The sequence below is a fragment of the Eleginops maclovinus genome, chromosome 6 (genome assembly GCF_036324505.1).
Source record: "Eleginops maclovinus isolate JMC-PN-2008 ecotype Puerto Natales chromosome 6, JC_Emac_rtc_rv5, whole genome shotgun sequence".
Classification (NCBI taxonomy): Eukaryota; Metazoa; Chordata; class Actinopteri; order Perciformes; family Eleginopidae; genus Eleginops; species Eleginops maclovinus.
Genome location: NC_086354.1, coordinates 2,657,289 through 2,674,195, shown reverse-complemented (window position 1 = coordinate 2,674,195; position 16,907 = coordinate 2,657,289). Strand labels below are relative to the sequence as shown.

At 39.3% G+C, this 16,907-nt stretch overlaps 1 protein-coding gene across 1 annotated transcript; it reads left to right on the top strand.

Annotated features, from left to right (window-relative positions):
* The first annotated feature begins 30 nt into the window (after positions 1 to 30).
* tmem68 (transmembrane protein 68) lies at positions 31 to 16,505 on the top strand. Its single transcript, XM_063886445.1, has 9 exons — positions 31 to 183; positions 1,105 to 1,257; positions 2,093 to 2,266; positions 4,002 to 4,101; positions 5,634 to 5,801; positions 7,977 to 8,170; positions 9,243 to 9,303; positions 9,442 to 9,581; positions 14,045 to 16,505. The coding sequence occupies exons 2-9, from the start codon at positions 1,198 to 1,200 to the stop codon at positions 14,147 to 14,149; spliced, it is 1,002 nt and encodes a 333-aa protein (XP_063742515.1). The 5' UTR covers positions 31 to 183; positions 1,105 to 1,197; the 3' UTR covers positions 14,150 to 16,505.
* Positions 16,506 to 16,907: the final 402 nt, after the last annotated feature.

Genomic DNA, 16,907 nt, shown 5'->3' with positions numbered 1-16,907 from the left:
GAACTGATCTATCTTACCAATGTTTTCAGGAACTGAATCACCCTGCAGTGTCACCGTCAAAGTGTTCCGGGTTAGGGATAGGACAGTTGTTAGGTTACGGACAAGAATGTTGTTTCTGTGTAATATTTACATAAAGAAACATGTTTTTAATGGCGCTGTTCACGGAGTAGTCGACTGTCAAAGGTAAGATGTTCCGGTATTCATTCTGTGCTGTTATGTAAAGGTTACGCTGACTGTTGACGCTGAAGGCTTTGCTGTCAATTCACATTGTTCTGGTTCTGCCCAATAACACTAGTTAGCTCACTGTTTTAGCTTAGCTCATATAAGGTTACTAGGTTATTATAAGTATTGTATCCGTCTGCTTCTTATAGCTATAGAGTATCGTTGACATTGTTCCCTGCTGAATCTCCCAATAAATCATATGCAACATAACCATCATGTGATTCAGCTATAAATAAGGCTGGTGCTCGTGACTACAGGGCTATAGAAAAGGTGTCACTGTATGTTTACAGTTATACAGTTTTACAGCTGATTTAATAAGTCAGTTAATCAATTGAGTTGAGTTTAGTATTCGTCACCAGCTGCTTTGAGAACCTAATCGAATTAGCTAAACAAAAACTGCTCATGTTCAGGTTCATGTTTGTATTTTGTGTCTGGGACATGTCTCCATGCTTTAATGTTCAGAAAGCTCTTTATTTTTCTCATACTGCCTGTGCTGCAGCACCTCTGTTCAACCTTTGTCCGAAACCAGAGCCCAGTCTGCTCTGATTGGTTAGCTGGTTGTGATTGGTGAACGGCTTACAGATGTCCCGCCACTTAACCTATCAAATACAATGTGTTGGAGCTATGACCAATAGAGTGTTACAAAGTGCCAGCTCTTTCTTTCATGACATTTTATGATCATGTGATTCAATGCTGCGAATGAGGCTGGTGTTCGTGACTACATTGCAATATGTTTTATATTCTTTACCTCACTTAAAATAAATGTCCTAAAAATGTCAGAGCACAGACAGCTAACCTTTACCTGATGAAAAGCGATATTGCAGGAAATACAATTATAATAATAAGCTTATGATCTAATGAGTGGTGTTTCCTTTCCTTCAGTTCACCTGTGTGTATGCAGATGTTCTCCACACAGTGTTTTCCTTCCCTGTGAGGCTGATCTCAGCTGTTTGAAGTGCGGCTTCTGTCAGCAGGATGTCACACAGCGGGAACGAGTCCTGCCTGAGGGGAGCAGAGGACACCGTCTCCTTCCTGGTAGGAACCCTGCCCATTCAATATTTCCATAATGATTGCTGTTCATTCTCTTAGACACACAGGAAATACACACATGCACATTGGAGGAATGCCAAAGTGATAGGGTTAGAGCTTGTAGAATGCTGTGCTCTCATCCAATTATTTAAGGACTTGGTTGATTACTCGACCAAAAGCTATTTGATCGTGTCAGGGGTTTGACTTTAGCTTACTAACGTGCCAGTTGTAGCTCGGTTTTTTAATTGAATTGTCATTTATTGCGGCGCTGTTGCACACATGTTGGAGCAATAAACACTATAGAGAAAAAAATATTTTAAATTGAAATAATGCAACTAGCACAACGGATACAAATTTGCAGGGCAATTGTTACTGTTAGACGGTGCAGAGTTGGTTCAAAACACTACATCAGGTTGGGAGGAACAAATAAAAAAGGTGTCATTACAATTTGCTAAAACAAAACACTGACAGTTGCAGTTTCTCTATTGTGAGGATTTGCTGATTAAGACGTAACAATTATTTCTTTGGCTGAATCTGGGCATTTAAAGACTCTCTCTTGGAAATAATTCTGGGCATGTTACACTATTTTTGCCATTCTATTAACTTAAAGATTGATAGAATAATCATCAGATGAATTGATGTCTGCTTACAAGATAGGATGCATATTGAAGCTGTGTCTCTCAATCAACATCTCTATTCTGCTAATTATCATCTTCAGGTGTATATCAGTATGTAGTGTCTCTAATGGGACATGCTTCAATGTTCAAAAAGCCCTTTATTTTTCACCCTTTCTCAGATGTTTCAGGATCTAATTATTTGGTCTGTGTGTGTTGATCCACAGGTGTGTGTGTTCCATCAGTGGGAGGAGTGGGCGGGGCTCGGCCAGTTGGAGGACTATTTGAGTGTTTTGGAGTACCTGCTCTGGGTCTTCACCCCTCTGGTCATCGTCTTCATCCTTCCCTTCCTCATCGTCATCCTCCTTTACCTCTCCATACTCTTCCTTCATGTCTACAAGGTACGCACACACAATGACACCAAATGATACCATCACCCACAAAATATTCTAAATGCCATCTAGTTATATAAAACAGTGAGTGCCCATATGGGAGTTTAAGATAAAAATAGATTCTTTTTTATCAACACTTGAAGGGGGTGAGATTGAGGGGGTGGACGTCTCACACCATAGTCAAATCTCTGTCACAATTCATCTAAAAAAAAAAGAATGCTATCATCTTTAACTATAACTATTGATGATATATTCTTTAATTAAATATCTGTCAAATATTTGAGACTTTTATTCCAGATTTTATTAATAAGGACCAGTCTGGTTTTATTAAAGGGCACAGAATCAAGGGTAGAATTAGAAGAACTCTCAAAAGTGTAGAACACATACAAGTAAAATACACTAATGCTGATGCTTGGCAGTGCATTTTATAAATGGTAATCAGAACCATATATCTTTTATTATTTTAATCTTTAATCCTTTAACCTCTGTTATAATTATCATCCAGTTTATGATGTTGTTACTTTACTGTGTGTACATTTGATAGGTTTTCTATATTTTGCTGTATCGATTCATTTTGTAAGAACTGACTGGCAGAAAATAGAAAGCAGCCAGGCAGAACATGTTTTTTTAAGCAATAATGATAAGAGACAAAAAGAAAACTTGTTGGCCTTTAGCAGATGTTGTAATTATTTGTTTAAAAGGTAAAAGAGAAGAAAAGTTGAAAGAATTTACCGAGGAAAGTTCAGGAGTTCTAAATTCCAGAAGAAAACAAACATACAGATACTATATAGCAAACAAACGATCAAACACAACAACTAACATGAGGAATAGGGAGGCTGTGGCGCAGTGGGATAGTGCGCTGATGGTTCAATCCCCACTGCAGTCAGCATGTTGCTGTGTCCCTGGGCAACAAACTTCACCCCAAACTGCTCCAGTGGGGAGCAATTTTGGAAAGAAGCGTCTAACAAATGACAAGTAATGTAAATAAGAAGGAAATCATGTTGAACTATAAACGTAGAGAAAAATAAGCGTACTGTGCTGGGTTGCAAGCTTTTTAAGGATTTAGGGATAATGGTAATAGACAGAGAAAGGTATCGTTGCATTATGTACTAAGTTCAGATTTATTGAGATGTTTACAAACTGATCCTTAATCTGATCTGAATGGTATCAATACAATTATAGCAGGTGGCATTTAAGAAGCTTTACCTAAAAGCCAATCTGTTCAAGGCAAGCAAAGAAAGCTTTAACAAGAACAATGGTTTGGGACTGCACAGGATATTTATTCATTGTGAAAGCAAACCATCTAAACATCTAAAGGCTATATCTTCCCCAAGTATCAGGGATAGATGAATAAGAATAAACAGAATAACAAAAACCTGCTATCCAAACTATGAAATGCCCCTGATGACTGTTTGGGTTCTAGTTAGTTTTCTTTGGTAATTGTAAAATTGCTTCCATTATTATAATTGCAATGATACTCATCTACTACTTACAATTTATGCTTTCATATAATTAGACATACTATTTCATACAGAGGCTCTTTTATATGAGCAGAAAGACAAGTGTGTTTGAACTGAAACTGATAGCCACCAAAATATTACATGTGCAAGAAATGTAAACTAACCAGCTCAATGCTGATTAGAGCAACCAATCTACTGAAGGATCTCAACCGTTAAAATCTGTAGCTGATTTCTTGTCCTACTAGTCGTTCAGTCAGCCTGTATTGTATCATCATCTATTTTAGAGGAAGAATCAGCTGAGGGAAGCTTACTGCAACAACCTGTGGGACGGAGCCAGGAAGACCCTGGCTACTCTGTGGGACGGACATGGAGCCATATGGCACGGTAAGACCTCATTGGCTTTATTCATGTGGCATAGCATTTGTGGCATCCCTCAGAATAACACACAAATAAAGATAGATTTGGTGTGAGCGTAGAGATCCTCACTGCATCCATATGGTATGGTGACATTCTGATGTAAGGTATATCTGCCTGTATTCATGCATGTACTGAATGTTGCCCCGGTGGTTTGGGAGCAGCACATGGATGCCAAGCAGCACCGCAGTTCACCCTTCAGTTCTGCCAGGACAGCAGAGCTCTCCATCTGCACCCTGCGGGGGCCTTCCACCACTTGTTAATTGATCCCAAATGGCTTTGTTCTCGCTCACCAAAAATTACAAATGCTAAAGTGGATCTAAAAGAATACTTTGACAGTCGTTATTACACGGGAAATGGAGGATTTTATATTCTTTTTTTTATTGTAACCCCTGTACATGGCATATGGAGGTACATTTGTCTCATTAATATTTGTATGAACAGATAAATGATCCGTGTGTAAATGTGAAACACCTACCACAAATTCAGAAAAAGATTTGTTAATTCCTGGAAATGATTCTGCAAACTTAAAAATGACCTTCAAATACAAAAACAATTCCCAGCAATAAAAAAAAAATCTGTGAATACTATAATGAATTTAAAAATAAACAAAGAACATTTGTGGATATCTTTCTAACATTTACAGCTTCCCATCAGGCATCTGTTAATCCAGTTAGCATTTGCAGATTTCAATTCTTTGTTTGTGGTTCAGCTTTCACACACGAAGAGTTTTGAGGCAAACTTTCCGCAGGATGTCCCGCCCCTACGTTAGGGATTTTGTGCAGCATTTTGGGCTCTGTGATCCCCCTGTCGGTTGTTTTTTCCCAATAATGACCGCCTCGCTGCACATTATCCTACTTATGACACGTCAACATACTAAACAAACTAACGACTTGACTCGCAATATTAATTGAAATGTTTTTATTGACTTGAAAATGATTGTATTTCTCCCGCTAAGAAATAAAAGGCTCCATCTTTTAACCTCTTTTCCTTTCTCTTTCTTGATCCTCCTTAGCAACGGTCATTGTAGTGCTTAACAGCGGTCTGTACTACTGTCATATTGACCAATCAGAATCGAGTATTCAAGTAAGCCATGTAATAAATAGTCATATCATTACGTAAGTAAACACAGGAGTCCAATGGAGGCGTTCCAAGCAGGGGGGGGAGTGTGTGGGAGAGAAACTCCCTCTGGAGGGAACACAGGGGTATTAGCCTTTTCAGACCATTTGCATGCACTAAAACCTATAGAACACACTACAGGGGAGGGAAACCACATTTAGGTTAATAGGGCCTCTTTAAACCTTCCTAATACACAGTATAAACAGCCCTGTAATCTAAATGCTAAACATGTGATTTCAAATTGGTGAACATGTTTGTTATTTGCTTGTGTTTTGTATATTTTGATTTTATTTTCTAAGTGGCAACTGTCTTCAGCTCTCAGAGCCATCGCACTTACATTTCATGGAATAAAATGTGTCCCTGTCCTCTGTCCTGTACTCCAGGTTACGAGATCCATGGGATGGAGAAGATCCCGGACATAGGACCCGCGCTGATAGTGTACTACCACGGAGCCATTCCCATCGACTACTACTACTTCCTGGCTAACGTCATCCTGCAGAAGGGACGGCCCTGCCACTCTGTAGCTGATCACCTGCTCTTCAAGATCCCAGGTACTCACACGCTTTCCCACACACTCACACACACACACACACAACTGCATACAGGACTAATCTTCACAAGTAATGCTACTACTGATATCATTAAATCTTATATGAGAAAAAAATTGCAAGAAAATATAAAATAGTGCATGCTTTGATAATAATATAATAAACTTTATTTGTATAGCACCTTTCATGCACAACGCAGCCCAAAGAAGAAAACACAACAACAATATTAAAATAAATAAAGATAACAAGACAAAACATCAACAGTGATCCTAAAGAAATTGTCTTGAAGTAAAGCTTACAAGAAATCTAAAACTATTTAAAAAGAACATGTAAAATAAAAGCAAAACAGAAAATACAGTAAATCATGGACAATGATACCAGCAAGAATTGGGGTTTCAAACTTTAAATAGTATAAGACCGTATTGGTGCAACACTAAAATGCTAGAGTGTCTGTGCTGTAATACAGTTACTGGCAGAGTAATGTAATAATCGTCCGGGTGTCAACAGGTAGCTAATTGCCTCGTTCCTTCTTAGAGACAAGAGAATTAGTGACGCCTGCGACAGGTCGTGGTGACAGTGATGGAGAAGTTTTAAAAAAGGAAAAGTGCAAACTCCGAACTTGGCCCTGGACAAGATTCTGACCCAGATGAAGGCGAGTGGTGGTAAAACGAAAGCAAAAACGGTGAGCTCGAGGCAATACAACGAGAGCTATCTTTCGTTCGGATTTACTTTCACCGGGGATGAGACGACACCGACTCCATTATGCTTGGTGTGTGAGGAGAAGCTGTCCAACAGTTCCATGGTGCCAAGCAAGCTTAAACGCCATCTCCACACTAAACACCCGTCGCTTCTTAACAAAGCCGATGGACTATTTTGTTCGCCTGCGTGAAAACACAGCAAAACAGGCAACCTTTATGAGAAAAACCACAAAGGTAAATGAGAAAGCCTTCAAAGCTAGTTACCTAGTTGCTGAAGTCGTAGCTAAATCAGCAAAGGCTCTGCCAGCAGAACTAGTTCCTGTGTTGAATGATGTTGTGAGCATAGTGAACTTTGTAAAGACACAACCTTTGAAAAGTCGTATATTTGCATCTTTGTGTGAGGAAATGGGAGCGGAGCATACAGCCCTATTGCTCCATACGGAGGTCCGATGGTTGTCACGCGGCAAGGTGCTGGCCCGTGTGTATGAGCTGCGGGAGGAACTTAAGGTGTTTCTGACAAACGAGAGGTCCGGTTACTCCAATCTGTTTTCAAGTGATGAGTGGGGTGCAAAGCTGGCATACCTGGCAGATATATTTCATCATCTGAATGAACTCAACACCCGGATGCAAGGCCAAAATGAAAACCTGCTTACAAGCACTGATAAAATAAACGGATTCCGTTTAAAGATGCATCTCTGGCAACAACATGTGCCAAGTGCCAACCTTGAGATGTTCCCACTCACAGACAAACAGCAAGATCACACTGCTGCACTGTGCGAGGTAAAAGATAAACATTTGAAAACTCTGGAGGAGAAGTTGTCCTTTTATTTCTCTTCAGCCTCCACTGAATGTTTCGACTGGGTTAGGGACCCATACAGCTCAGCATCAGTTGTTGGAAAGGACATGCCTTTACAGGAGCAGGAGGAACTAACTGAACTGAAACAAGATTGTGGGTTAAAGCTAAGATTTGCTGATCTTCCAAGGAGTTCCCCATTCTGGCCAACAAAGCTGTTCTGACATTGCTCCCATTTTCCACAACATATCTGTGTGAGCTGAGCTTTTCAAGCCTGACTGCGAAACAAAAAACAGAGAGACTGAGAAATGTTGAGGAAGAGCTTCGTGTGTGTCTTTCTTCCATTCCTGCCAGGATATCGGCTTTGTGTTCATCTAAACAGGCCCAGGTTTCACACTGAGTGAGTGTAACTAAATTGAGAAACTACATTGTAATTGAATATACTGTATTAGGCTACAGAGTGTCATTTTGTAATATTTTTGGTTTGTGGTGTGCCGCAAGATTTTTCCAATGTAAAAAATGTTCCGTGGTTCAATAAAGGTTTAAAAACACTGCTTTAGGGTACAGTTGGGTCTGTTCTTATGTAGCCTTTCTTTTCTTCACTTGTTAAATACCAGCTTTATCCCTCAGTTTTTCTCTTCTCTTCGGCTTGTTCCTGTTCTAATGTACCTCGTCCTGTTCCTCCAGGTTTCAAGTTACTGCTGGAGGTGTTCAGTGTGATCCACGGCCCTCAGGAGGAGTGTGTGCGGGCTCTGAGGAACGGTCACCTGCTGGGGATCTCTCCTGGGGGAGTGCGGGAGGCTCTGTTCAGCGATGAGACCTACCCCCTCCTCTGGGGCAAACGCAGAGGATTTGCGCAGGTCGCCATCGACTCCCAAGTGGTGCGTGGCTCTCCTTCAAACCCTCAGCAGGGAGGGCATGACATTTCAAAACACATTCATATTCTACATTTCAAGTGAAGCTACATTACATAACAGAGTGCTGCAGTGAGGTCATATTCTGGATGGCAGACCCGGAAGTTAGCGTCGAGGATTCCAGAAAGGGAGATTTATGGCAGACAAAAGTATATGGTGCTTACATGTTTTGCTCACCAGGTTAATCTCCACATATTTAAACCACCTTTATGTTTTTGTAAATGCAAAAGTCACAAAAAGATAACATTAGGCTATAAACAAACTTAATAGCAGTCACATGGCCTCTCTTCACCACCGCTAAGCTAAAGGCGGCTAATGTTCAAATTACATTTAGTCGTCTCATTTTACAGCACTGTTTTTATCACACATAGGAGCTTAAGACATTCACCAGTGAGGGATTTACTGACATATTTTACACAGATCACAACTACAGAACTCAGGAGTATTTCAGGACACTAAAAACACGTTCAAAGGAGCGCTGACAACGACAACAGATGTAGTGAAATGCTTACTCATTCCCAGGTTTAGGGCTCATTCCTGCACCATTTATGTATTGTTTGTACTTTCACATAGTACACAACATCTTATTTTCACATCAACTTAACACATTTAACATTTAATTTGTGCATTTCATATGAGAATTGTCAATAAAAAGAAAAAAATCACATTTAAATTCTATACATTTTTTTGAATAATGATTACTTTTTGACAATAACAATCAACGTTGATTTTTGTGGACTAAATGCTAGGTATTAGAAGAGCAGTACGTTCTGGCTCACACACATTTAGGAAGCAATTCATCTTAAATGAAACTATAGTGCCTATTCCACACTTAAAACCAGCTTAAAATTAATGGATGTGCAACTCATTCAGTCAGAAAACCACCAGGATGCTACAGTTTCAACAATGCCAGATTTTCCAAATTCATCTAATGTGGATGCTTCTTGTTATTGTAGCATCTTTAAATCCAGGCCAGAGTTCTGCAGTGCAGGAAGCCGTCCTCTAATCCTCTCTTCCTCTCTGTCTGTCTTTCTTCCAGCCTATAATTCCAATGTTTACTCAGAATGTGCGGGAAGGCTTCAGATCTCTGGGAACACTCAGTAAGTGTAGAAGAGAGTCAAGTTAAGATCCTGGTCTCACTGATTGTCACTCAGCACATGACATTCCTCACACACGTTGCGTGTTTGTTTGTTGGATCTGGCATGTAACATCTTTCCTCTCTTATTTAATTCATTCAGGATTTTTCCGCTGGCTGTACGAGAGGTTCCGCCTCCCTTGCGCTCCTGTGTACGGAGGATTCCCGGTGAAGTTTAGGACCTTCCTTGGTGATCCCATTCCCTACGACCCCAACGTTAACGCTGCAGAGCTGGCAGAGAAAGTCAGTGAGCTCAAATGTTGGTCTTTCTTTCTTTCTGTCTTCCTGTGTAGTATTTCTTTAGATTAAATCATATGAGCATTGGCCATTCTCAGTCCATGGTGTGAAAACGGGGCTTTGTTTTTAAGATATGTTGAAACGGCCCGACAGAGGGGATGGTACACGGCAAATGGTGGGGGCGACAGGTGCAAACGGTTACAATGGCCAAAAACATTTCCATTAGGAGAAACGCGCCGAAGCTTCAGAAACAATGCAAATAAAAAACACAAATGTGCCAGAACACATGCAAATGAAGAAACTTCTTCACAGACTTTATGAAACATGTGCAGCATTTACTAAAAGCACTGCATGAACGAAACACTACAAATACAAAACGCTGCAAGAAGCTCAAAGAACAACAGAAACCAGGGGACACTAAAAAGAGACGCACACAGCAGGGACCGGAGCTTGGTGATGTTCAGGGATTATAAAGTTGGCCATAGTATTGAAAGGGATCATGCGATACCATGGTTAATATAAGCCAAACATTAGTTTAGGTAAATTTCCAACTACAGAGACAGTTTGCCAGCTTTATAATCCCGAACTTCTCCAAGCACTCCAGTCCCAGCTGTGTGCGTCACTTTTTAGTGTCCCCTGGTCTCCGTTGATGTTTTGATCTTCTTGCAGCGCTTTTAGTCAATGCTGTGCATGTTTCATCAAGTTGGTAAAAATGTTTCTTCATTTGCATTTGTTTTGGCAATAGGGATGGGAGTTTTAATGCAAATTAATATTTAAATATTCGACCCCTATAAAAACGGTTAACCAATTAATCCATTTGAAGTAGCCTACAAAAAAAAAACATCCCTCGTATCATCATGCTCCCGTTTTGAAATGACTATGGAAACCAAATCGAATTTGTCCAATTTATTCAGCAGGTGACAGCTATAGGCCTACAGCTTTCATGCTTAAAGGTCCCCTATTTTGCAAAATGCACTTTTTGCTGTCTTTTATACATAAATATGTGTCCCCGGTGTGTAAGGAGACTCACAAAGTGTCAGAGAATACAACCCTCTCTCGTTTCCTCCTTACCCACATCTCTAAAAACGGGGGTACAAACGAGCTGATCCAGATTTCCTGCCGATATGACGTCATAGCTGAAAAGTGGGCTGGCTTTACATTGAACTCCTGGTAACGTCCCGCCTATGTGACAGGTCCCAACATATCGTCCCCCATATACAGTTGCGCGCTGAATCCCCTCTGCAGCACCTCTGTGTGTCTGTGTGTGTTCAGCAGGATGTCTGCAGGAGGGACTTAGAGTTGTTGTATAATACATATAATGTCTCTGTTCTGATGGTAAACACTGAGAAGTGTTTCAGAAATAATGCTGGATGTGGTTTGGAACATAATATGAGGTTTAATCACGGCAGCGTTTAGCTGAGTTTCTCCCGGTAGAAAACTCTCCTCAGAGAGAGATCATGACGCTCCAAAGGGGCGTGGCCAGCAGCAGCTCTAAAGGAGTATGACCAGCTGCAGCTAGTTCATCTAATGCAGGGAGTTGCGTGAAGCTGTCTAAAAGCGAGAGAGAGCAAGCGCATTTTGTGGCATTTGCAAGCAGTGGCAAGTACTTCCGGTGGCAGCCGCAGATGCCGCTAGATGCCAGTAGCTGCCACAGATGACAGTACTTGCCGATGGCTGCTGAAGGGGAATTATCACTGGATGCCGAGGCAAACGAATGTATATGGTAGTTGCCGCTCGCTTTCCAAATCCTGTGTTTAAACACTTATTTATTGTGGAAAATGTCGGTTTAGGCATGACTTTATATCACTGATCTGGACTCATGTGCAATCTTTATTTTTCAAAAAGATTCTAAATTATAATTTATATTCAGATTTACTTGAAGAACGTGGTTTGTTAAAAATAAATGACCGTGCTATATTTTTGATAGTAATAAAACCATATTGTAATATAACATAAATAATGGTGAGGGAGGGTTGAACGCCGAGCTGACGCTGTCGCTTCTAAAGAGGAGTTTCCACTGCTTGCTATGATGAACCAGGTGTATTATTACTAGTTAAGAACGACAAATAATTAACATAAAGAAATGTCTGTATTGACACAGCAATGTGTCGACTGGTGTCATTAGGCTTGGCTACAGACTTAAGGGTGTGCTGTAACTGATTTCAGTTCCCACTGCCAGTGAGATGCCAAGGTTTATACTTTCTAAATAAGGCACCAACAGATTTTGATATAAAACATCAGGTTGTATTTACTTTATTTGTCCAACATTTTAAATATGTGTTTTTCAAAGGCATAGAAACACGAGTACAACTAAAATAATAATAATAAAACTAAATGTGATCAAATATAAAACCTTGAAATGCGGAAGGGTTGTCATCGGCAGTCCATCACGTGGTTACCGAAAATAACGGAGTGACACGAGTCGATTTTAGTCGAGACCGGTGGAAAGTTTGTCTCAAAACTCCGTGTGTCTTAAAAGATGATCCAAAGCACAGAACCGGGATCCACAAGCACATAATTGAGTCCCACAAGCGCATTTTCGGTCAACAATTGCGAAATTGATTCACAAATGCCTGAAAATGTTAGAGAGAGATTCACAAATGTAATTATAGTACTCACAGATCTTTCGTTTTATTTGTGGAAATATTGTTTCTTATTTGAAAGTCTGTTTTGCATTTTCAAATCAAACATTTAAACACCAATTATTTTTCTTTTCGCACAAATAATTATGACACATATCTACCCCCATAATAAACACTGTTACAAGTAACAGTCCTGCATTCAAAATGTTACTGAAGTAAAAGTGAAAAAGTATTCGCATCAAAATATACTTAAAGTAAAACCACTCTGTATATGATCACAGCATCATAGATGTTTTGATCATAATTATTGATGCACAAAAGTGTAATCAAAGCTGGTAAAGTTGCAGTTAGTTTGACTCGGAATCCAGTGGTAGCAGCCGACGTAAAGTAGTGGCATCTCGATAGCGAATAGTCTGGCAAGATTTGGAAGTGGGGGGGGGGCTGCGTGACGTCACGGGTCAGAAAATGTACTTTTGAATAAGTTAAAAGCCTTAATAGCACAAACGAAATTGTTTCGGCACAAACGAACAACAGTGCTATTTTAACATGTTGAATGGGGGGGGGGGGCAGCTTCACGCAACTAATGCAGTTGTGTCCAAACTTCTCTCACCGAGGGCCACGTACAAAAAAATATACTGGGCCACTTATAGAGGTGAATGTTGTCTCAAAAGTTAAGTTATAAGTTAGCAAAACAAAACAAATGTAAGTGAATAATATGCGCTACTTGAAAATGCTTTCTGAAAAAAACAGCCTACATTGTCTTTAGGGTTAATAAGGAGTAAATATGAAGGTTCAATTTCAAGCTTGTTATAGAAATAATGTATTTGTTTTGTTTTTCCATCAACTAAGATTTGTTAGAAAATGTTTTAAATTCTAAATGACTGAATTTATTTGAAATTGGGCTCATTAATATATTTGAACATAGATATTTGAGAAGTACAATATAAGACAAGCAAAGGTTGAATTTGTGGGCCATATTCTATTATACTTTTAGAATTTGCAGAGGGCCGATTCAAAATGTCCTGTGGGCCGCATTTGGCCCCCGGGCCGTAGTTTTGGACACCCCTGATTTAAAGCTACAGTCACAGAATCAGCACTTCAGGAACAGGGCTTAAATAGAGGGGGGTGAGGCATGCTACAATGGGGGATCTGTTTGGTATTTTGAGCAAAACACTTCACAGACATGTTGTGTATAGATATTGCCCTATAATATATTGTTTAAATATAGTATGATAGGAGACCTTTAAAACACAACATAACGGCCCATATGCAGCACCCAAACGTAGACGCTGACCTCCCATTGCTCATTATAGCTTAAATAACCAATTAAGAACAATGGCAAAATAAGTGAATGCGTTGCAAATGCTAGATTATTGCAACAGAACAGAAAACAAAAGTTTTTTGTAGCACCCTTCTTTTTTCCTCCACAACTGTAGTGGGTTTTCCTGTGGTGGGTAAACTTCACAGAGTTCCACTTCATTGTATTCTGGGTGTTCTGTGAAATAGTTATCCCCAAACAGGGTGTGGAACGACGTGGCACATGTGTCAGTGGATGTTGACACACAGTCTGCGCTAAAAAACGCAGGTGTTTGTGTCGGGTATCCAGCGCACTTCTCCTATAAAAAAAAAAATGTATATAATATTAAAAAAAGACGTTCATAACTCACAAAAGAAAACCTGAATAATTTGGAATATTCGAATAATCGTAATCCTATTTGGCACATCTGTGTTCTTTTAGTTGCATTGTTTCTGAAGCTGCAGCGCACTTCTATTAATGGAAGTGTGTTGTGCCGTTGCAGTACGTTAGCACGTGTCGGCCTCCGTAATCCTGTTTGTTCCTGTACTTTTGCACATCTGTCCCTCACACACAGCTCTGTGGTTCTGCAGGTGCAGCAGGCAGTGCAGGCTCTGATAGACCAGCACCAGCAGATCCCCGGGAACATCCTTAGAGCCCTGCTGGAGAGATTCCACAGCAAACACAAAGAGCACTAACAGCAGCAGCTCACAGACACACTGTCCAGAGAGGGACCAAGAGGACACGATGGTGCAGACCCTGATGTGTTGGAGTATTTGCACAGCTGTCTTCACCCGACTGAAGCTGTGGAGGTTCCTGTAACAGATGGTTATATCACAGGTTTATCATACGTTTCCTTTTGATCAACTCCCTTCTTAATCGGTTTGAATCTACACTTCCTGATTTTGTGACATTGGAGTTGACAGTAATCATACCTCACAATGTTTTTTTATGTTTCAGTTATTTGCCTTAATTAATGACTTTATGGTCAGTTAAAGATAATGAAGGATGATCTGTGGGCTGTACATTTTTTTCAGTTCATATTTATGGGATTCAGGCAATTTCTTTACAATTCTTTCTTTAAAAAAATGTGATAAAGGTACATTACAAGGTACAAGAGATTCATAAAGTTAACACGTGGTTATTTACCGTGACATACTTTTGGTGTGTCTAAATTGAAGCTTTATGTATGAACCAAAATGATAGTTCAAACTGTCCTAAAGCTACTGAAGTATGACAGCTCAATGTGGTGTGAAAGAAACTTGTACATAGTCTCACCCATGCAAAAGAAAACAGCATTCTTTACTATACACACTGCACAGTGTTCATCGCTTTGATCAATTCCACTTGTTTTCCTAAAAATTAATGTAGGTATGCAGATAACGCTTCATTCCTCAGGCCTCCTTTTCTTCTAATTTCCTGGAAATGGTCCCAAATATATAAATAATATGAATAAGTTATATCCTTGTTAATAGAGAGGGCTGTTTAACTTGGTATTATAATTATAAAAAAGGTGTGGGACAAATAAAAGATCCACCAACATATCCTGTCCATTCCCCCTGTAAGTATTTGCTAAATTATTCGAAGAAACTTCTAGGAAATCGATGAGCTTCTATTGGATAACCCTACCAAACAAAAATGAAATAACCTGTAAAAATGCTTCAGGCTCTCACTTATGTTACAGCTGTAGTTCTTTCTCTAAACATAGTTCATCTCACACTACAGAACAAATGTAATATGAGTTTACGGACAAAAATAAGCTGAAGCTCTGAGAATTGTGAAGCTAAACTCGTAAGTTAATATTGTTTTGCAATTTGGGTCAAATTGCACCAGTATTAGTTATACTTCCAATAAAATGAATAGGCTTTGCAATGAACCGAATCACAGACATGGAAGGTAACTCATTGTAGGATTATTTCTTCTCTTTATTGTCAGCCGTCCGCTGTTACGCTGTGTTAGGACTAACCCTTCCTCTCGCTGTTGCCTTCTTCCAATCGTTATACCTTCAATACTTTTGATCTTGTAACATATTCACAAGCAGCCATCTTGTTCAGAATGAATCCAAGTTACTGTGAGGCTTCTTCCTGTCTTATTGTACACTGCACATGTGATAATGGGACTGTAGGTCGGGCAGACATTTGAAGACGTCACCATGCACACTTATGATATTGTACATTTTCGGGATGTATTATAGATTGAATAATTCAGAAAATAAATTAATCAGTCAATGATGGCTTTCGTCATCGTTCGTAGCCCTACACATGGCAAAAGACTTTGTTGTGCCATACATTTAAACATGCCAAAGACATCTGAGAGGTGGCTTATTATCAGTCCGTTAAACTTTACAGGTAACAAAAAAAGCCTTAAAAAACTGAATTAAGTAAAAGACCGATACTTATGCACTAAACAATGAAAACACGCAGGCTTCAAAATGTATAATCTATCCAAAATAGAACACAAATGAACTACAGACTTCCACTAATACAAGTTAAATGAGGAAAACAGGAAACGGTGTAAAAAATGGTACTGTCCTTCATGTTTTTTAAGAACGATGATTTTAAACAACCCGGTCCAGTAAAACATCGATGTGCCCAATTTAAACAGCCTAGCATCAAACCTTCAACACCTTTTCATTATTATGCATCATTGGAAAATACTTTTAATTGTACTGCATGTGGAGTTTTGGGATAAAATGTTAATATAAATATGCACAAACAAGTCTCTCACTGTAATATATATCACATCCAAATCCCCTGATGGAAGACTTTATTGTGTGTTTCTGAAGATGTAAATATTGTGATTCCACAGCTGATTTTTGCACACGGTCAGAAGTATCACTGCCAACGAGCTTCTGTGAGACCAACTGTGTGTTTTAGTGACGTCTTTTTGTTTGCTTTACTCGTGAACTGGTTGCCTTTTTCCATTTTCATGTTGTTGGTCATTTTAGAGATGATCTAACTTGTATTTTTGAATGATGTCAATATATACATGTTGCACTTTTGAATCCACTTTAACCTGTTAATAAATCTATTTTATTAAGATGTTTCATGCCAATTCCTTTCTGCTCTTGTTTTTTTATCAACTGTATTGTCACAGTAGTCTGCTGCTAGAACTTCTGGCCAAGTTAGATGACTAAATGAGGTCTGAGAAATTTATTTGTTTTATTGTGTATATATATTAAATAAGAATGTGTTGAAATGTATTCAAAATATGCAATACAGCAACTTCTTTTAAATGTATTGAGGGCGGTTCCTTGAAAAAAAAGCAATCCGTTAAAAAATAAATTGATATTAGAAGTTAATGAAATGAAATCCCTATATTTATAGCCATCCTCAAAGGGGTAATCCAGTAATGACTCAGCATTTTAGCACTTCCTGGGTGACTTTTTGGTTGGATTAAAAATAAAATCTGTGGTAAACACAAGCGTATGAGTTCTATGGCAAAACATGTGTGAGT

Excerpts from the sequence above, each read along its gene's own strand:
- tmem68 (XM_063886445.1), top strand. The coding sequence starts at position 1,198 with ATGTCACACAGCGGGAACGAGTCCTGCCTGAGGGGAGCAGAGGACACC. Across the intron at positions 9,304-9,441 it reads CAGATCTCTGGGAACACTCA|GATTTTTCCGCTGGCTGTAC; the intron begins GTAAGTGTAGAA and ends TAATTCATTCAG. Across the intron at positions 9,582-14,044 it reads CTGCAGAGCTGGCAGAGAAA|GTGCAGCAGGCAGTGCAGGC; the intron begins GTCAGTGAGCTC and ends GTGGTTCTGCAG.